We start from the raw sequence: 22,205 nt of genomic DNA on the forward strand, positions 1-22,205 counted from the left end.
CTGGAATTTTGAAAGTCAAGTAATAAAATCAGCTTGGAAGAGATCATGATCGTCACATTGTGAATGCCAAAATGTCATGGTAATGGTGAGGACTAGTAAGCTTAGGGGAGTCTGACTTCTGAATATGTCACCAGGATGATAAACACCACTTGCTGATTGGTGGCAGCTGCTTGGGGTACCGCTGTCTGGAAGACTTCTTAGTCTGTCATGTGAGTGGGAAGACTGGCGAGCCCTCAGGTTTTGCTAAGGTTTTGTTCAGCTGCATATAATTTAAACACAAAAGGTGGGAATAACATAATAAAAGTTTGTGTTTTCTTAAATAGAAAAGGCCAGAGACAGCAGCGCAGGCCTGGAAGGTGGTTCTCTGACATCACTAGGGGCCCCAGCCTTTGCCTTTCATGCCATCATTCCTTAAAGTCATCATATGATGATCCTTGATGGCTGCTGAAGCTCCAGCTATCACATACAAAATGTGGACAGAAGGCAGAAGAACAGAGATGCCTCCCCATCAGTCAGCTCCTTTTTAAGCAGCTTTCCCATAAATCACTTCAGCACGTATATCATAGGCCAAAACTAAAGAAAGGTAAACTGGAAAGTATATCTTATTCTGGGTTTCAGAGTGTCCAGCTGAAAATCAGGCTTCTGTCACTAAGAGTAAAGGGGAAAATGAAGGTTGAAATAGGCACTTAGGAGTCTTTGATCCACGTCCCACTGTGATCTGACTCAGTGCAAGCTGACCAGAAGCTACAGTTAATGCCATTTTCTGGAGAAGGACCAAATCTGCAGGAGAAGCAGTTGTAATTTTTCAAGAAATTGAATTTTATGGAAAGTCAGTCATATTCCATTGCTTAAGCCATAAGGTATGTATCTTTTATTCTGCTTTTATTAGTAAAATTAAGTTGATACTAGGGAGTTTTCCAAGAGTTTTGAGGGATGTGCTGAGGTTAATGCCTAAATATTTAGCTCTATATCATAGTTTAGATCTATTTGATTCTACTCAGTTAAGGAAGTGACCTGAAATATCTTTATTCTCATTAAAGAGCGATGATAATGAAAAGATTCAAAGTATGAAGAATTATATACCCTTCAGTTCAGTTGCTAAGTCATGTCCAATTCTGTGACCCCATGGGCTACGGCACACCAGGCTTCCCTGTCCATCACCAACTCCTGGAGCTTGCTCAAATTCATGTCCATCAAGCCGGTGATGCCATCGAATCATCTCATCCTCTGTCGCCCCCTTCTCCTGCCTTCAATCTTTCCCAGCATCAGGGTTTTTTTTTTTCCCCCAATAAGTCATTTCTTTGCATCAGGTGGCCACAGTATTGGAGCTTCAACTTCAGAATCAGTCCTTCCAGTGAATATTCAGTACTGACTTCCTTTAGGATTGACTGAAGCTTCCACAAGCCTCTTATCCTTATCCCTCAGTGGGCAGAGAGAATGGAAACCATGATTACAGAAAACTAACCAAACTGATCACTTGGATCACAGCCTTGTCTAACTCAATGAAACTATGACATGCCGTGTTAGGGGCACCCAAGACAGACGGGTCATGGTGGAGAGTTCTGACAAAACGTGATCCACTGGAGAAGGGAATGGCAAATCACTTCAGTATTCTTGCCTTGAGAACCCCATGAACAGTACACACCCTTAACTCTCTTGAAAATTAATCTTGGCTTTTTCTTTTCATGATGATTCTATAGTATAGGTATTACAAGCATCCTAAGTTCATTGACACTTTAACCTAATTCTTCCTTACAATTCCAAAGGAAGTGGTGCACTCATCTGTACCCTCAGGGCAAACCCATAAATAACCACCTAGACACAAATGATGGATAGAGATATATTTAAATAATGTTTTTCTTATTCCTGGAAATTATGGAAACGTTGAACAAAGGGCAAATGTTAGATTCGATTGGGGTTTTGCTTACAACATAAAACATCCTAGACACCCTAAAAGGCAGTTAAAAATCTACTCAAAGCAGAAAGTCGGGAAGGCTGTACTATATTGCAACAATATCTTCTGATTGGCCATTTCTGTTTGAGTTTACTTTTTAGAGTATTTAAAGAGTTTTACTGTCAAAACTGACCATATTTTCACATGTTAATTGGTTGTTAATATTAATTCTGATTTTGAACCACCATGTTCACCTGGGCTGAATTAGTCTATTAGATTCTCATTCTACTCTTAAACAGCAGTGCCCTTAAAAATTAAACAGGGGATTTAAATTTAAATGCACATGCCCTTTGGCAAATATATTCCAGTATGTATTACTCTAGAAATATATTCATTAACGCATATAAAGATATTCAGTGGTATTCTCTACTTATAATGAAAAAATATAGTAGGGATAGTTAAGTAAATTAGCCCATACACTGGAATACTAATTAGCTCTTAAAAGATAAACTGGTATGGGAAGATCGCCAAGTTAACTGAAAAAGATAAGATATAAAATAAAATCATGATGCCAGGGGTGGTTGAAAATACACACTAAACAAATGTTAGTTGAGTGCTATTGTGTGGCTGTGGAGAAGGCAATGGCACCCCACTCCAGTACTCTTGCCTGGAAGATCCCATGGATGGAGGAGCCTGGAAGGCTGCAATCCATGGGGTCGCTGAGGGTCGGACATGACTGAGCGACTTCAATTTTACTTTTCACTTTGATGCATTGGAGAAGGAAATGGCAACCCACTCCAGTGTTATTGCCTGGAGAATCCCAGGGATGGGGGTGCCTGGTGGGCTGCGTCTGTGGGGTCGCGCAGAGTTGGACACGACTGAAATGATTTAGCAGCAGCAGCATTGTGTGGCTGGTGGTGTCCTGGAAGGGTATACACAAAATAATAACAGTGGTTAACTGTGGGGAGTTGGGATATTTTTCATTTCAGTCTGTGCAACTTGAGGGTGTGTTTTTGTTTTTGTTTACTATGGGACTTTTTAATATATTTTGATATATTGATACATTATTAGCAGGCTTAACTAAGTTATATATGCAGTTATGTGCAACTTGAGTTTTAGGTGTGCGTATTCGAATCCGTATATTTAAATTTTTTAAATGTGTGCTGCTTGCTCTATTGCAATGTTTATTCATCTGTCTCCCCAGCAGCCTCTGGGGACTCTAAAGACAGAAACTCAGTTATGTCTTCATCATCTATTTGGTTTTTAATCGAAATAATTGCAAAAATGAGGGGTAGTTTGGGGATATCCGGATGGTCTGTCAGAGACTATGCTACTGAGCCTGTTGGGCTGTGGCAGCTGGAGTCCTCCAGACGCACCAGAGAGATGTGCCGGCCGCATTGCTAGAGAGACACAGAGCCGGCTCGGCTGCAGCCGGGAGTCCAGACGGCAGGAAGTGGGGGCACGCCCACCAGGCGAGGCAGCTGGCTTCTCCGGACTGGAGAGCTGGGCCTCCGGTCTACGGTGGGGTTTTTCACTGGGTCAGCTACGTCTTTGTTGTGCTTGTTCCTTGAACTTTTGGGCTGTTAGCAGTTAAGGCAGTCATTCACTGAATGCCCCCTGTATTCCAAGTGCTGGGGTGCGATCGCCGTAAGATACGTTCTGTGCCCGCGGGATGTCTTAGCATCCCAGTACATCTCCGTGCATTCAGCAGGACATCCACCAGTATTTGTTGAATACCAGGTACGCCGGCAAAGATAAGACCCTGTCCCCAAGGAGCAAGGGGTGATGGTCGTGATGGGGGCTGTGACCTGTGAGTTGGAGAGTGAAGCGAGTTGGTGAGGCAGGCTTGGGCTCACTTTTCCATGGGAACGCCCTCCGCCTGAGTGGTTCAGAGAAAGTTTGGGGGTGGCATTTGCGCTGGGCCTTGGAGATTTACGGTAAGAAGACTGGTCATGGCCATAAAGTACAAGGTGGGTGGAAGAAATTTGAGTATTAGCTGGCAGTGACACGAGGCATTTGAGAAGACGATGGCTTTCTTGGAAGTAGGGTCTGTGTCTTTTATTCCGGGGATAGCTCCTGGAAAATAATGATGTGCTCGATAAATGTTTATCGAGTGGCAAACACATAAGTGAAACTCAGTTCTAAAATCGAATCCTGGGGAGTTTGAATTTAGTTCAACCAGGAACAATTGAAATTAGCATTTGGGGGTGGGGGTTGTCAGATATGGTCCGAATTGTGCTTTAAGAAATACTGATCCAGTGATGATGAAGTGGTGGAGCAGGAATACCACACAGAAAATATTGTGATAATAGTGACTGTCAATCATAATGGTGTAAAAAGGAAGATGAAGGAGTGGGTGCAAGAGGCATTTTGGAGGAAGAATTGACTGGACCCAGGGTGATTATGTACACTATATGTAGGCTGGCTTTGAGCCTGAATACATGGAGGGTGGTGGTGATGCCAACAGAAATAGAAAAATACAGAGTGAGTGCAGCTTTGAGGAGGCTAATTTCAGTTGGGGATGTGTTGAAATAACAGGGCAGGAAGGTCCAAGGCTGGAGGCATCCTGTGGCATTTCAAGAGGTGAGTCTGAAATGTGAAAGGCAAGTCAGAACCAGATAGATAAGAGTGTTCTTAGAACAGAGATATATTGAATTTTGATGCAGATAACAAAAGGAAAAATGAGAGGGAGAAACAGAAGTTGAAATATTTCTGCTGTTTATCTATTGTTATGTAAAAAAATAATGCCCTAAACTTAGTGGCATAAGACAACTTCAGCTTATTATTTCTTATGATTCTGTAGGTTGACTGGGCAGTGTTACCGGACTTACTCATGTGGCTGGAGACTAGGCTCAGCTCAGCTTCAGCTGGGGCTCTGTGGTTCTCATCCACGTGACCTCACAGCATGGCAGTCTCATGGCTGTGTGCCAGGGACTATAAGAGCACTTCCTCTTACAGTGTCATATCTGCCATATTTTATTGGTCAGAGCAAGTCACAGACCAATGCAGATTCAAGGGAAGGAAAAAGACTCCACCCCATAATGGGAAAAGTAACAAAATCTCATCACAGCATATCTTAGGCGATGGAGACTTAAAGACTTTTGAAAGTCTGCTTCACCTAAGGTAAAGTATTCTGTGAGAAATATACAGAGATAGATGACCTTCCCTCCATCTAAAGTATAAGCTGCTCAGGCATTCTTATTAACCCTTTTTCTCTTGCATCCCCTCCCTTTGGGCTCTATTCCCTTAGGAGTCAAGGTATACTTCATTGATAAAACAGGCAAGCAAGCCCAGTTTTTGAGCATCACTTAGAGTGGGGACAAAAAGATAAATGTGTTACATAGATTTTTGAAGCTCTTGTTATTTTCATGTTACTGATCAATACTTACACCTCAGGTGTACATTTGGAAAAGCTAAGTGAACTGTTTTCTAAGCCTTTAAGGTCAACATGGATGAAGTTTTGCAGGACTCTGCTCCTGAAAATGGAGACAGCCTTGTGAAAGTGAAGGAGGAAGATCCCACATGGGAACAGACATGCAGCTCACAGGAGAGTGGCTCCCACACTCGGGAGATTTGCCGCCTGCGCTTCCGGCAGTTCTGCTACCAGGAGGTACCTGGGCCCCGGGAGGCTCTAGCCCAGCTCCGAGAACTTTGCCATCAGTGGTTGAGCCCAGAGACCCACAGCAAGGAGCAGATCCTGGAGCTGCTGGTGCTGGAGCAGTTCCTGACCATCCTGCCCGAGGAGCTCCAGGCCAGGGTGCAGGCGTGCTCGTTGGAGAGTGGGGAGGATGCATTGATAGCGCTGGAGAGTCTAGAGAGAGACGCAGGAGACTCAGAACAGGTGGGAAGAGAATGTGTGTGGTGGTGTGGGAGACGTAATGGTGAACATTTGTCTGTTAATTTTTAACTCTGAAATAATTTATAACTTGTATTAGAAGAGTAGTGCAGAGAACTGTGTGTATGACTCACACACATGTTCATGAAATGTTAACATCTGTTATAGGAATGTGCCGCCCTTCTTGTGTGAGCAAGTGCTCCCTCTCTCTGCATGCATACGTATTGTGTGTGCACGCACACACACCCATACAGCTTATGCAGTTTTTTTTCTTGAACCATTTGAGAATGGAATTAGTTGGAGATACCTTTTATCTCTAAACACTTCAGTGTGTTTCTGAAGAAGAAAGACATTCTTTTGTATAACTGGAATATAGATTATCATGTTTGGGGAAATTAAAATTTTTATGATACTATCACCTCAGTAGTAGTCCTTGTTCAGATGGATCCTTGATAGCCCAATAGTGTTCCTTATGCCAGTTTTGCCCCGATTCCCTCATCACACATTTTTTAGTTGCTGTCTCTTCAGTCTTCTTAGATCTGGAACAGTTATTCAGTCTTTGTCATGACAATGACAGTTTTGAAGAGTACAGACCAGTTACTTTCTGGAATGCCCCTCAATATGGGTTTGTCTCGTATTTTCTCACGATAAGACCCAGGTAGTACATTTTGGCTGGAATACCACAGAAGTGGCATTGTGGTCTCCTAGGGCATCACTTCAGGAGGCACATGGTGGTGGATCGTCCTGTTACTGATGAGGTTAAGGTGGTATATGTCAGATTTCTCCACTATCAAGTTACCATTTTCCCCTTTGTAATTAGTAATCTGTGGGTGACATTTGGAGATGGTGTACATATCCTATTTCCCATTAAACTTCCACATACTATAAGCATCTATCTGGGGTTTGGCTTTGCTTTCTAGGCAGGGGTTCTTTGCCTGTATTGTCTCTCTTCTTTGCTTAGCATGTAGAACAGAATGTGGCTTTAGTAGGCATTCAGTCCATATTTGCCAAATGAGTGAATGTCTGTGTCTTGCTACTTTGTCTTACTCGCTACTTAAGGACTAAATGAAGCTTGTCTGGTGTTCTCTTGGGAAATGTCCCTAACTGCTGTTCAGTCCAGTTCCCACCAGGATGCCTTTTCAAAGTGAATCTTTTGTCCGCAGGCTTCTGTCTACACTCTAGGACAGGACCTGCACCTACTGGTGACAGAATGTCAAGGAACCTCTTCGGAGGGTCAGAGCCCCCAGCTCCTGTTGGGCGTAACCACCCTGAAGAGTGAGCCTCCAGAGTCTCCCCAAGAGACCGCCCAAGAAGTGAGTGGTGAGTGCCAGAGGGTGAACTTAGTAAAGACATTGGGAACAGGCCACTGACAGGTGCGTGGCCTTCTAAGTGAAAGCCTGTTTATCTGTGTTCTCAAGTTTTGTTTTTGTCTAACCCTTTACCTAAGCAAGCTTTTAAAAACACCTGAAATTGTAAAATGTTAGAAATCTAAGATCTTTTCAACTCCCTTAATAGTTAGGAAAACCAAAACTCAGAGTATAAGTGACTTGCCCAGGGTCAGCAGAGGCATCGTTGTCACCTGACCTTCTGACCAAGATTCTCTTTACTCTGTGTCTCTACTCCACATTTCTAATTCCACACCTGGAATTTAAATATTTACTTGGTAGCTTTCCATAACTTTGTCTTTTTCCCCATGGTAATGTTTTCTTCAGTGGCCTCCTTCAAGATGCACTCCCTGTCATTCGCAAGGGCTTTTTATACCTTCGTAGGCCCTCCCAGATATTCTGGAGACTCTAGCCAAGGACCTGTGTGCCTGCTAGTCATAACCCAAACACATTTCTCCAGGGTACCAGAGACCAAATGAACGGATGAACAATTCCCCAGGCTACCTGCCTTCCCTCCCCTCCTGCTGGAGGGTAGGATTTGTTTAGGGGAAAGGCAGAGGGCGGGGGGGAAGGTTAGTTGGGGCCATTTTATGGGGAGTTTAAATTCAAACCAGGAAGTTCAGACTTGAAAAATATTTGGGTACCATTGAAGCCTTTTTTTTTTTTTTTTCATAAAAAATATGATTTACAGTGACTGTTATTTGTGTGTATTTGGTATTTCATTCTCACCAGTCACGGAACACTAGTTTAAAATGAAAACTACCGAGTACTTGAGTTTTGCTAGCCTCTTAATGCTCAGCTGTGATTCTTAGCATCAGACAGATTGTTAAATTTTAGATATGTTGATGGAGAAGTAGAAAAGACCTTGGTATCATCTTATTCTTGGCAACTTAAGCCCACTTTGTCTTGTTCTGTCTTTGGCAGAGATAGAGAGCAGTGGGATCAGTGTGGTCTGTGTAGTGAGCATATATGTTTGAAAAGATTCTTCTACCTTCTTCCCAGGCTTAACCCTAAAACTTTTCCACCTCAGGAGGATGATAAGGAGCAATCACAGAGTCTGGTCTCACGTTTGCTCTCAGATTTCCCATTACTCTTGATCTCTTTGTCCCTCTTCCATTTTCTGTTGCCATCCTGCCCCTTTTATCTTAGCCCTTTCTCTGACAGCAGACCTGCTTCACACTGTGCTTTTTAAGCTGTTGGTTTTTTGGCATATATGCACTGTGGGGAGATTAGGTAGTAATAGTGAACCATGGGCTAGGCTATTTTATTTTCCTAGCAAGCTTTATTCTCTCTAGTATGAAGGAACAGCACCAAAAAGATTCCACAATCATTCACTGTTGAAGCAAAGAAAAGTAGTGCTGTGTTCTGGGTTAGAATATCCCCTGTGCACTTCATTTAGTAATTCTGGACTCCCTCTATTGTTACCGTCTTGGCAAACAGTGGTGCATTACTTTGCATGGGGCCTTAAAGGGCTTTACAGCGGGCTTTTATGTTATCTCAGTCTTCATTGCCCCTGTAAAGTAGACTGTGCCCCCCCCTGTACAGATAAGGAATTGGAAAGAATCTTTCCAAGTAACAGTGCAGTGATGTACAGTCATTATCACTGTTTGGATTATGGTTTCCAATGCAGCAGATTCTCAGAAGTTCTCCTAGTTTGCAGTTAGCATCTCTTCTATGTATGACTGTGTGTCTGACTTTTTTTTACTGAAGTATGGTTTATTTACAGTGTTATTAGTTTCAAGGGTACATGTATGACTTTTTTTAGAGCCAAATTTGGTTCACAGCAAAATTGAAAGGAAATTTCTCATCTCCCCCTGCCTCCCACACATACCCAGCCTCCCCCATTATCAACTCAATTTTTTTTATCCTCATTTTCTCTTTTCATCTTTCTCTTACCTGCTTTCCTGTTGCCCCTTGGCTTTGTCTCTGTTCTCCACTTCTTACCTTTCTTCTTTGTTCTCTGGTTAATGTTTCTTTATTCACCAACTTCTTCTTCCCTCTCCCTATTTTCATCTGTGATTGCTGATTTTTCTTTTATGTCTGTGAAAGTGCATCACTGGAAAGCATCTCAAGAGTTCATAAACACCACTTATTCTGCGGGTGGGAGACACTAAAGCTCTAGAATTCCTGACAGTGAAAACAGACGTGATGTTCTAGCTTAAGTTCTGTATCTTAGTTCTTGGATGTTTAACAAACATAAGATTTAGGGGCTGGGTCCCCCACAAAGGGCTTTTGTAAAAGCTACTGTTTCTTTTCAGGACTCTTGTCTGCTCCGTCCACAAGGCCTGCTCCCCAGAGATCAGACCCTCTCCAGGAGGAGAATCCCAGAGACCAGGCTGCAGTACTGGGGTTGAACTCAGCCAGGTCCCAGGTGAGCAGGGTGCCCAGGCTGTGGGAACCTCAGTAGTAGCCCTCCTTCCCCCCACCCACCCATCCGTGGCCCTTCCCTTGACGCACACTGGTCACCTGAGAGCCTTTCAGGTGGCGCAATTCCTCTGCCTTCACCTTGTCACCGAATATCACACACCATGTGTGCCTCATCCGGGAGCTCACACACGCGCTGTCACCTCATTCCGCACCGTATGTGGAAGGCCCATCCAAATCTCAGGCTGTAAGAATACGGGGCAGAGTGAAGCCCTTGGTTTCCAAAAGTGCCTCCACTCATTTGATGCCCAGTTTCAGATGTTTTCTCTTTTGGGGAACCTCTGGTTTCTCTCCGCAGTCTGAGAACCAACCTCTTCCTCATATTCCTTTATATCCCCAGTGTTCTGCACATGCCCAATTAATACTTGGTGATGGTAATGGCAGTACTGTGTATCTTCACAGAGTGGACTCTTGTTCATTTTTCCCCTTATTTGTAGTGGTCCAATCATTTTCCGAGTTGTTTAGTTTGTAAGTGTTTGTCTCCCATTGAGGCCCTTTCCTCTGAGTTCGTTTCCTCCAGACAGGTTTTCATGTAGTCCTCTCCTCACTCAGTTTTCACCTGTGATTTCTAATTGGTTCTTAATCCTGTCAGACCCAGGGGGTCCTATTCTCAATACTCTACCTTCCTGAAAACCAGTGTATAGCAAGTGAAATGTATAGCAAGTAAAACTTACCTTATGTATATTTAAATCAATGTAATTATCCTAAAATGTAACATAATGGAGAAACAAAATAATTTATTAAGAAAAAAAGAAAAAATTCCCTGCTGGTTCAGGGGTTAGGACTTTGCATGCTCACTGCCTCAGGCCCAGGTTTGATCCCTCATCGAGGAACTAAGATCCCATAAGCTGTGTGGGTATGAATTTAAAAAGTGCAAACATTTGAACATAATAACTCCAAGAAATAATTAAATGTTGCACCCATATGTAATCAAGTTTGAATTAAGTTGGAGTAAGAAGATCAACAGTCTGGGCAATGAAAGGGCAGAGATATGGGTGAATGAAAGTAGAATTAGAATAGAATTAGAATAGAATAGAATGAAAGTAGTGTTGAGTCAAATAATGAAAGGCCAGCCAGAGAAAGAGAAAATTAATATTAATTGAAGTAGGGCTAAGATGAAGTTATGGGTTGTATTGTGTCCGGAAAAGATATATTGAAGTCCTAACCCCAGGTACCTGTGACTGATCTGAGTTGGATATAGACTTTTTGTGGATGTAATCAAGTTAAGATGAGGTCATACTGCATTAGGGTGGGCCCTGTGTCCAGTGGTCAGTGTCCTTGTACAAAGGCCATGTGATGGCAGAAACACACACAGAGAAGGCCACGTAACGACAGAAGCAGAGACCGGAGTGATGCATCCAGGCGACACTGAGGACCGCTGACAGCCCTCAGAAGGTAGGGGAGAGGCAGGACGATGCTCTGGACCTTCAGAGAGCAGGCCCTGCTGGTTGGTCCTACTGGTGTGCAGCGTGGTAGTCAGCACCCTTCACAACTAGTCCCTATATCTTTACCACAGTGAAGAGTAAGAGGCCATTTGTTGTCCTTGTAGACATCAGTGAAGACTGAGGAAGCAGCGCCGGTCCTTGTCTCAGAGGAGTGGCCAGTTCCAAGTCTGGCTCAGGAGAAGATTACAAACATCAGTCCCATGGGTAAGGACAGGCCTCTGGCTGGGGTCCACCTTTCCCATCATTAACCCTGACTCAGCCATCGTGAACCCACATTTCCTACACACCCTTCTTTCCCCTTCTTCTGGGCTCGATCTCCACGCTTCTCTCAGCCTGTCATTTTGTATCCCTCACAATCACAGTACCTTCTATTACTAGTCACTCAGCCTACTGATTCTTGCTGTTCTCTGATCATCCCTCTGTATTCCCTGATGCCCTCAGTGTCTCCTCCTTTGCTCCCGTTTTTCCCCACTTTGCAAGGGTCCCATATAATTTGTCATTTTCACACATCCCTTAATATCTGGAAATGCTACAAACACCTCTGCCTTATCCCTTCTTCACGTCAGAAGAAGTTCTCTTTACTCTGAGAACACTAAAAATTATGTGTTATTTTCTTTAGTCTTTGCCCCATTAGGCCTTCTCCCTGGAAACTGACCTTTCTTACTATCGTCCCACTCTCCACCACATTTTTCGGATTGCTATGAGTATGTTCCTGGGACACCTGTTGATTTTTGGTTTTAATTTGAAACATCCTATTCCCTACCCTGGAGATTTTTTTCTAGATTCAGGTGGCAATGACATTTGAATTATTTGAATTATCAATGTGTTATTTTAGCTGAAGAAGTTGTAACTAAAGATGGATTTTTTAACACAAAGCAAGAAACTTCTGAAGAAATGGAACAAGGTGCTGAGGCCTCAGGAATAGCCAACAGGTAAGTGTCCATGTAGAATAGCTCCTACAAAAGTAAAAAATTGGAATGAAACCAGAGAAACCAGTTGGTAAACGTCTACTTCCCTGGAATAATACAGAAAAAGTAACACTCACTTCTATGATCATAGGAGGCCCCACACCAAGACACTGACCTATCGGTATGTCATAATTACACAAAACCTTCAGTTGGCACACAGTTGCCTTCAAGAATCCTCTCTTGGTTCCTTGTCTGATCACTGTTCCCCTGGCTCCCTTATGTTTTTGTGGAGCTATAGATACTAAAGCCAGAAAAAGAAGGTAGAGAAGTCAGCGAATTGAGATAGGAGAGTGAGGGCTGCAGATGAGGCTGTTGTCATGATGGTTAAAGAAATATCAGATCTGGAAAAGGATTTAAGACAGGAAGATAGGTAGGGTATTTTCAACCTCCATTAGGGGAGTCCTGAGCAAGAATCAAAAGGAGTGAAGCTGATAATGGACAAATTAAAGGAAATAGTAGGATTTGCACCAGTGACCTGGTGAAAACAACACCTGAGAGTCACCAGAGCCATTTGCCCACATACCCAGGGTTAATAAGGTGGGACTGAGAGCAGCACCAACAATAGTGTAGTTTGTGAACTCGCACAGTGGACAATAGGGGACAGAACAGAGCATACCCACAGGTGAACAGCCCCAGAGGAGAACGGGCCTAATAATAGAAAGCTTCCTTAACATGAGAAAGGAGATAGTCACCCAAATCCAGGGAGCACAGAGAGGAGAGTCCCATACAGGGTAAACCCAAGGAGGAACAAGCGGAGACCACACAGTGATCAAACTAACAAAAAATAAATAAAGATATTAAAGCAACAAGGGAAAAGCAGCACATTACAAGGGAATCCCCATAAGGTTATCAGCTGATTTTTCAGCTGAAACTCTGCAGGCCAGAAGGGAGTGGCAAGATATATTTAAAGTAATGAAAGGGAAAAACCTACAACCAAGAATACTCTACCCAGCAAGGCTCTCATTCACATTTGACAGAAATCAAAAGTTTTACAGACAAGCAAAAGCTGTGAAAATTCAGCAGCACCAAACCAACTTTATACAAATGCTAAATGAACCTCTCTAGGTCGGAAACACAAGAACAAAAGAGGAAGAGAGGAAGGGAAGAAAAAAGACCTTCAAAAACAAACCCAAAACAATTAAGAAAATGGAAATAGGAACATATATATCAGTAATTACCTTAAATGTAAATGGATTAAATGCTCTAACCAAGGGACACAGGTTGACTGAATGGATACAAAAACAGGGCCTTGTATATATGCTTTCTACAAGAGACCCACCTCAGACTTAAGGACACATACAGACTAAAAGTGAGGGGATGGGAAAAGATATCCATACAAATAGAAATCAAAAGAAAGTTGAAGTAGCAATACTCATATCAGGCAAAATAGACAAGAGACAAGGAAGGTCACTACATCATGACTGAGGGATCAATACAAGAAGAAGACAACAATTACATATGCACCCAACATAGCACTTGCCTTATATACTGAGATGCTCTGAACAGCCATGTCCTGGAGAAGGGAATGGCTACCCACTCCAGCATTCTTACCTGGAGAATTCCATGGACAGAGGGTACAGTCCATGGGGTCACAAAGAGTCAAACATGACTAGGTGACTACACTTGCACTTTAACAGCCATGAAAGGGGACATTGACAGCACCACAGGAGTAGTAGGGAAGTTTAACACTCCATTTACACCAACAGACAGATCGTCCAGACAGAAAATTAATAAAGGAAGCACAAACCTTAAATGAGAGATTAGACCAAATAGACTTAATTGGTATTCATAGAGCATTCCATCCAAAAGCAGCAGAATATACTTTCTACTCAAATGCATACAGAACATTCTCCAAGGTAGATCACATCTTGGATCACAAGTTTACTGAGGCTTAAGAAAATTGAAATCATAAAAGCATCTTTTCTGACCACAATGCTATGAGATTTGAAATAAATTACAGGAAAAAACCTGTATGAAACACAAACACATGAGGCTAAACAATGTTATTAAATAGCCAATGAGTCACTGAAGAAATAAAAAAATACCTGGAGACATATGACAATGAAAACATGTTGATCCAAAACCTATGAGATGCAGCAAAAACAATTCTAAGAGGGAAGTTTATAGCAGTACAGTCTTATCTCAAGAAACAAACAAAAAAAAAATCTCAAACAACCTAACCTTACACGTAAAGCAACTAGAGAAAGAACAAACAAAACCCAAACTTCGAAGGAAATAAATCATAAAGATCAGAGCAGAAATAGAGACAAAACAATAGCAAAGAACTAAAAGCTTGTTCTTTGAAAAGATAAAATGGATAAGCTTTTAGCCAGACTCATCAAGGAAAAAAGGAGAGGACTCAATAAAATTAGAAATGAAAAAGTTTCAGCTGACACCACAGAAATACAAAGGATCATGCTATGCTGCTGCTAAGTCGCTTCAGTCGTGTCCAACTCTGTGCGACCCCATAGACGGCAGCCCACCAGGCTCCCCCGTCCGTGGGATTCTCCAGGCAAGAACGCTGGAGTGGGTTGCCATTTCCTTCTCCAATGCATGAAAGTGAAAAGCGAAAGTGAAGTTGCTCAGTCGTGTCCGACTCAGCAGCCCCATGTACTGCAGCCTACCAGGCTCCTCCGTCCATGGGATCTTCCAGGCAAGAGTACTGGAGTGGGATGCCATTGATAAGAGACTACTATAATACAAGCAACTGTATGCCAACATAATGGACAACCTGGAAGAAATGGACAGATTCTTAGGTACGGTCTTCTAAGACTGAACCAGGAAGAAACAGAAAACATGAACAGGCCAGTCACAAGTACTGAAACAAAGTTTGATTAAAAAACTCCAAATAGGGCTTCCCTGGTAGCTCATGGGTAAAGAATCCACCTGACAGTGTAGGAGACATGAGTTGGATCCCTGGTCCAGGAAGATCCTACACGCCATGGAGCAACTAAGCCTGTGCTCTTGAGCCCGGAAGCCATGACTGCAGAGCCCACATGCCATGACTACTGAAGCCCGTGTGTCCTAGAGCCTGTGCTCAGCAACGAGAGAAGCCACCAGTGAGGAGCCTGTGCACCACAACGAAGAGTAGCCCCTGCTCACAGCAGCCAGAGAAAAGCCTGTGCAGCAAGGAAGACCCAGTACAGCCAAAGATAAATAAAAAATTATGTTTAAAAAAGATAAAACGGCCCCAAAGTGGAAAAAAAAATCCCTACAAACAAATGTCTTGAACCAGATGGCCTCACAGGTGAATTCTGTCAAACATTTAGAAAAGAGTTAACACCTACCCTTCCAAAACTTCCAGAAAATTGCAGAGGAACACTCCCAAGCTCATTCTACAAAGCTATCATCACTCTGATACCCAAACCAAACAAAGATATCACACACACACAGAGAAAAGAAAATTACAGGCCAATATCACATGAACATAGGTGCAAAAATCCTCAATAAAATACTAGCAAACTGAATCCAACAACATATTAAAATGATCATATACCCTGATCAAGTTGGATTTATCCCAGGGATGCAACATGGATTCTTCAGTGTACACCAACCAATCAGTGTAATACACCACATTAACAAATTGAAGAATAAAAACCATATGATCATTTCTATAGATGCAAAAAAAAACTTTAGACAAAATTCAACACCCATTTATGATTAAAACTCTAGGAAGTGGTTTTAGAGGGAATCTACCTCAACATAATAAAAGGCCATTACACAGCAAACCTACAGTTAGACAATCCTCAAGAAGGGAGAAAATATTTGCAAACAAAGCAACTGAGAAGGGATTAATCTCCAAAATATGGAAACAGCTCATGCAATTCAGTATTAGAAAAAAAAATCAATGGATAGTTAGGGAGTTTGGAATGGACATGTGCACACTGCTATATTTAAAACATAACCAACAAGGACCTACTATATAGCGCATGGAACTCTGCTCAATGGTATGTGGCAGCCTGGATAGGAGGGGAGTTCGGGGGAGAATGGATACACATAAATGTATGGCTGAGTCCCTTTGCTGTCCACCTGGAACTGTCACAACATTGTTAATTGGCTATTTCCCAATATAAAATTAAAAGTTTAAAAAAAAACTGAAAAAATGGGCAGAAGATCTAAATAGATATTTCTCCACAGAAGACACACAGATGGCCAAAAACAGATGAAAAGATGCTCAACATCACTAAGTATTAGAGAAATGCAAATCAAAATCACAGTGAGGCATCAACCTACACTAGTCAGAATGGCCATCATCAAAAAACCTACAAACAACAAGTACTGGAGAGGATGTGGAGAAAAGGGAACCCTCCTACACTGTTAGTGGGGATGTAAATGGGACAGCCACTATGGAGAACAGTATGGATGTTCCTCAAAAAACTAGAGTTGCCATATGACCCTGCAATTCCATTCCCGGGCATATACCTGAGAAAACCATAATTCAAAAAGATACATGCACCCCAGTGATCACTGAAGCACTATTTACAACAGCCAGGTTATGGAAGGCACCCAAATGTCCATCAACAGAGGAATGTATAAAGATGTCATACATATATACAATGTTAGCCATAAAAAGGGATGAAATAATGCCATTTGCAGAGACCTAGAGACTGTCATACACAGTGAAGTAAGCCAGAAAGACAAATATTGTATAATATCACATATGTGGAATCTAGAAAAATGGATGAACTTATTTGCAAAGCAGAAATAGAGTCACAGATGTAGAAAACAAACTTATGGTTGGGAATGGGGGAAGTGAGGGGTGGGATGAATTGGGAGATTGGGATTGACATGTATACCTACTGTACATAAAATAGATAGCTAATGAGAACCTACTGTCAGGGAACTCTAGTCAGTGCTCTGTAGTGACCTAAATGGGAAGAGAATCTTAAAAAAAAACAGTGGCTATGTGTATAACTGATTCACTTCGCTGTACAGCAGAAACTGACAACATTGTAATTCAACCATATTCCAATATCAATTAAAAAAAAAATAGTACATACACGAGTGCTGGTTGTGGAATGAAAGAGTGTGTAGCATGGGTGCTCCTGAAGCAGAGACCAGATCATGAGCAGAAGGTGGGCTTCTGGTGAGACCAGCAACTCCTTGGAGACTTGAGTAAGAAGAAAAAGGAAACAGCTTGGGATAATTACATTGAAGAGCAGGGTGGGGGATGAGAATTCTTGACATTTGTTCATCTTAGGCAAGCAAGGACCACAGTCTCAGTTAGAAGAGAAACGTCTTAAAGCTTGAGAAGTGAAATCTTTCATAAAGCTGGTGAAGTCTGAGCCAAGCTGTACTAAACGAAGAGAAGTAACACTGTGACTTAGCTCAGGACTATAATTAGAGAATATAAATCTGCTCATGTGTCTGTCAGGTACATTTATATCAGATAACTGAAACCATGACTCACAGTGCCTCTGAGAATCAAGATATCTTACTATTTGATGTGACAAGAAGTCTGAAGGGGTAGGCTGTTCTAGGTTTGAGGCTCCATCATGATATCAGAGATTGAGTGACCCTCAACATCCTCACTCATTCAGTAAGCATATTATCACTCATATTCGGAATCACATATAATACAGAGACCCTACCTTCAGTAAGGCATGTGAGGGTGCAGCAGATAAGTGAACACGGAACACAATGCAGTATGCCTTCGTGCCCTGTAGCGATGATCGATCTTGCAGCAGAGAACCCAACTGAGATCTGGATACTGGAGAGGGTATCCCAGAAGAGGTAACATTTGAAACAAAACCTGATGAGTAAGCCGGCATTTACCAAATAAAGAGGAGGCAAATCGGAGAGAAAACAAAAATGCAAATGCCTAGAGAGGCTAGAAGAACTGGGAGGGAAGAGTCACTGATCATTTTGAAGAGCAACTTTCTGCCTGAAAAATTCTGGGTCCTCTTTGGAGTAGGAAAAGAGGTCATGTTTGGAGATACCAAGAACTGAGTACAAAGAAGATCTGAGAAGAGTGATGAAACACCCATTGTGGGGAACTGGGAAGAAAGGGACAAGAGGACATGAGAAGGATTTCTGGGCCATATTGACTAACTAGCTGAACTTCAGAGACCATCGTTATTAGCTGTTATCAGTCTGCCTCATTGTGTTATTTCTGTGGCACCGCTCACTCCTGGATGAGGAATAAAGAAGACCAAGGAGGGGATTGATCTGGTGCTGAATTTTGCTGGTCCAGCACTACAGACACTGGGGCAGGGTGATTGATGATCCTGGCAAGAGAGGGACTAGAGCAATGGATCATGGAGTCTAAATGGAAGAGCAAGGGAGGTAAAATGAGGAGGGAATGGAGGAGTCAGAGTGAGAGGGAACAACCAGTACCATGGGACAACTGTATGAGGAGGCTAGAGTGAAAAGAAATTGGGACCAGAGAGTGAGCTTTTGGAGTTTTCAGCAATGGAAAGTTCAGTGTAGTGAAGTGACAGGTTTCAAGGAGGAACCCTGAAGTTGAGGATGTCAGGGAACTCTTAAGATGGATGTGTTGAATGGATCATACACACAGATATTAACAATATTCAGGATGATAAATGCTCTAAGCAGATAAATATATGTACTGTAAATTATATTGGGCTTCCTAGATGGCTCAGTGGGTAACGAATCTGCCTGCAATGCAGGAGACCCAGGAGACTTGGGTTTGATCCCTGGGTCAGGAAGATCTCCTAGAGCAGGGCATGGCAACCCACTCCCAGTATTTTTGCCTGGAGAATCCAATGGACAGAGGAGTCAGTCGGCTACAGTCCATGGGGTCACTGAGAGTCAGACACGACAGCATAAATGCTCTAAGCAGATAAATACGTGTACTGTAAATTATATTACACCATACTTTTTTCACTGCTTTTTTCTCCCTTATGTCTTCTTAAATTAGACCATTTACCAACAGGACATTAGTAAATAAAATGCAGATTTCTAGAATTTAAGAAGCTTGTATGAAATAATAGTTTTCATCTTAGTAACTTTAGCACACTTCTTTGAGAAACCCATAAAAATCAGTTCAAGGGCAATCAGTCTGAGTTTCTCTTTTGTTTCTCCCCAAAACAGTGTATCCACCAGATGAATGCAGAACTAGAGGAGGCTAAATCCTTCTTTGTTCAGAAAGTCTGTTAGAGATGAGGGGGCTCAGTAAATAACCACCCATTTCTTTGTCCAAATTCAGAACCAAATGATAGAGACATAGGGGTAAAACAGATAGTTCTAGAAACCTCAGCTTTATGACCGACAGAAGCTAGACCAATAAAGCCACTCAGATGCAGAGATAAATGGATGCATAGTGACTGCAGACCTTTTCCCCACAGGCCTTCCTGATCCATCTTAGCTGGGGGAAGGAACATGGAATGTCTGCAACCTGCTCATAAAGAGGACAGCCCAGTTCCTTCTCCCAGATTCAACAGTTGAATCATGAGGAGTGAGTTGGAAGAAGGGAGGCCAGAAATGCTCAGTCTGGCCAGAGCTCTCCCCACAGAAACACGAGGAGTGAGAAGTATTCCTCACAGAAGAATCTTTAGGTGTCGGTGGATTTATCCTGTATCAGTAAATAAGACTGAGAATTTTTACAGCCTATGTTTTTTCTTTCTCAGAGACTGTGTACCCCAGAACCCTTGTGGTACCCCTGTTCCTGTTGAAAGGACACTTGTGCATTTGAACACTCTCAAGGACCGTCATCCGGGTGATTTGTGGGCTCGGATGCACATCTCCTCCGTGGAATATGCTGCAGGAGACATTACCCGAAAAGGGAGGAAGAAAGACAAAGCTCGAGTGAGTGAACTGCTCCAAGGCCTTGCGTTTTCTGGTGATTCAGATGTGGAAGAGGATAACAGGCCTGAGACCCAGCCTGCTCCAAAAAGGCTAAAAAGGTCAGGTGTCCCAGAGAAGAACTGGACCAAAAGAGATATTAAACCCAACTTTCCATGCTGGTCAGCACTGGATTCTGGACTTTTGAATCTCAAGAATGAAAAGTTGAACCCAGTAGAGTTCTTTGAGTTATTTTTTGATGATGAAACATTCAACCTGATTGTCAGTGAAACCAATAATTATGCTTCTCAGAAAAATGTCAACTTGGAAGTCACAGTTCAGGAAGTGAGGTGTGTGTTTGGTGTCCTGCTTTTGAGTGGACTCGTGCGGCGTCCCAGCAGGGGAATGTACTGGGAAATGTCTGATGCTGACCAGAACCTGGTTAGAGATGCAATCAGAAGGGATAGATTTGAATTGATTTTCTCATACCTGCATTTTGCAGATAATAGCCATCTAGATCAGAATGATAAGTTCACAAAATTGAGGCCTCTCATAAAGCAAATGAATAAAAATTTTCTCCTATATGCTCCCCTTGAAGAATACTACTGTTTTGATAAGACAATGTGTGAGTGCTTTGATAGTGACCAATTTCTGAATGGTAAATCTGTTAGAATTGGCTATAAAATCTGGTGTGGTGCTACCACAGAGGGTTATCTGGTTTGGTTTGAGCCTCATCAAGAAGAAGCAACTCTGATGGCAGGTAAGGATCCTGATCTTGGTTTCGGTGGAAACCTCGTGATGAATTTTGCTGATGTTCTTTTAGCAAGGGGTCAGTATCCATATCACCTGTGCTTTGATGGCTTCTTTACAAGTGTCACATTGGTGTCGGCCTTGAAGAAGAAAGGGGTGAGGGCAACAGGGACAATTCGTGAGAGCAGGACTGAAAAATGCCCCCTTATGAGTGCAGAACATATGAAAACAATGAAGAAGGGGTACTGTGATTTCCGAGTAGAAGAAAATGATGAGATAATTTTGTGTCGTTGGCATGGTGATGGTATTATCAGTCTGTGTTCCAATGCTGTTGGCATAGAGCCAGTCAATGAGATACACTGTTTTGCCAGTGACAAGGAGATCCCTCAGATAAGTCAACCATCCATAGTGAAACTGTATGATGAATGCAGGGAAGGTGTAGCTAAAATGGAGCAGATCACTTCCAAATACAGGGTGAGAATAAGAAGCAAGAAATGGTACTCAGTTTTGGTGAGCTATATGATTGACATAGCCATGAGCAATGCATGGCAGCTACACAGAGCCTGTAACCCAGGCGCCTGTCTAGACCTCGGGGATTTTCGGAGATACGTTGCACATTTCTACTTGGAGCAGAATGCGAATATGTCAGATTAAGGCAGGTGAAACAGACACAATGAAGACATTAATAAAACACAGAAAAGTCACAACTATACAGCAGATTGTACCCACAGCAAACATGATGTATGTATACAATTAAATAACTAATATTTATTTTTAAAATGTAGAGTTTCAAAAACTGTTATAACAAATGATCTGTAAAAATGTTGAAATCCATTGGTACCTTGTGTTTGTCTAATTTTGATATAAACATATGGGAAATGCTTTATTAGTTGCATTGAATTGATTATCCATTTAAAGAATGAAATCCTGCCTTTTTTTTCCTGGTGGTTTTTTCTGGGGAATTTATAAATGTATAAATGCAGGCAGAATTTAATATAATCGCTATCAAATCACTCATTAATATTTTTCACAGAACTAGAACAAATAATTCCAAAATTTATATGGAATCACTAAATACCCAGAATTGCCACAGCAGTCCTAAGGAAAAAGAGAAAAGCTAGAGGCGTAACCCTCCCAGACTTCTGACAATACTACAAAACTAGAGTAATCAAAATAATGTAATGCTGGCACAAAAAACAGACACATGGATCAATGGAACAGAATAAAGAGCCCAGAAATAAACCTACACCTATGATCAAACTTCGACAAGAGGCAAGAATATACAAAGTAGAAAACAGTCTTCAAGTGGTACTAGGAAAGTTGGACAGTCATATGTACATCAATAAAGTTAGAACACATACAAAAATAAACTCAAAATGGCTTAAAGACAAATACAAAACATGACATCATAAAACTAGAAGAGAGCCTAGACAATTTATTCTCTGACATAAATCATAGAGCACTTTTTCCTTAGGTCAGTCCCCCTAGTCAGTAGAAATGAAAGCAAAAATAAACAGATGAGGCCTAATCAAACTTAACAAACTTTTGCACAGCAAATAGAAACATACAAGCTTTTGCACAGCAAACAATAAACAAAATGAAAAGACAACCCATAGACTAGGAGAAAATATTTGCAAATGACGTGACTGACAAGCCACAAATTTGGCTTAATTTCCAAAATATACATATAGCTCATACAACTCAGTAACAGAAAAATAACTCAACTGATATATGGGCAGAAGACCTAAATAGACATTTCTC

The 22,205-nt window shown here is 42.0% G+C and overlaps 1 protein-coding gene across 2 annotated transcripts; it reads left to right on the forward strand.

Annotated features, from left to right (window-relative positions):
• Positions 1-792: 792 nt before the first annotated feature.
• On the forward strand, positions 793-21,133 carry PGBD1 (piggyBac transposable element derived 1). Of its 2 annotated transcripts, XM_052648020.1 has the most exons (8): positions 793-860; positions 4,433-4,477; positions 5,329-5,735; positions 6,893-7,049; positions 9,373-9,485; positions 11,088-11,187; positions 11,819-11,915; positions 19,541-21,133. In XM_052648020.1, exons 3-8 carry the CDS (start codon positions 5,343-5,345, stop codon positions 21,096-21,098), a joined length of 2,418 nt encoding a protein of 805 aa, XP_052503980.1. In that variant the 5' UTR covers positions 793-860; positions 4,433-4,477; positions 5,329-5,342; the 3' UTR covers positions 21,099-21,133. The 2 variants fall into 2 exon arrangements, with proteins under 2 accessions (XP_052503980.1, XP_052503978.1); XM_052648018.1 differs by lacking the exons at positions 793-860; positions 4,433-4,477 and adding an exon at positions 3,541-3,634.
• The last annotated feature ends 1,072 nt before the right edge of the window (positions 21,134-22,205 follow it).

The sequence above is a fragment of the Budorcas taxicolor genome, chromosome 11 (assembly GCF_023091745.1).
Source record: "Budorcas taxicolor isolate Tak-1 chromosome 11, Takin1.1, whole genome shotgun sequence".
NCBI lineage: Eukaryota > Metazoa > Chordata > Mammalia > Artiodactyla > Bovidae > Budorcas > Budorcas taxicolor.

Coding starts and splice junctions, on each gene's coding strand:
- PGBD1 (XM_052648020.1), top strand. CDS start 5,343: ATGGATGAAGTTTTGCAGGACTCTGCTCCTGAAAATGGAGACAGCCTT. Junction 5,736..6,892: donor ACGCAGGAGACTCAGAACAG/GTGGGAAGAGAA, acceptor TTTTGTCCGCAG/GCTTCTGTCTACACTCTAGG. Junction 9,486..11,087: donor TGAACTCAGCCAGGTCCCAG/GTGAGCAGGGTG, acceptor TTGTCCTTGTAG/ACATCAGTGAAGACTGAGGA.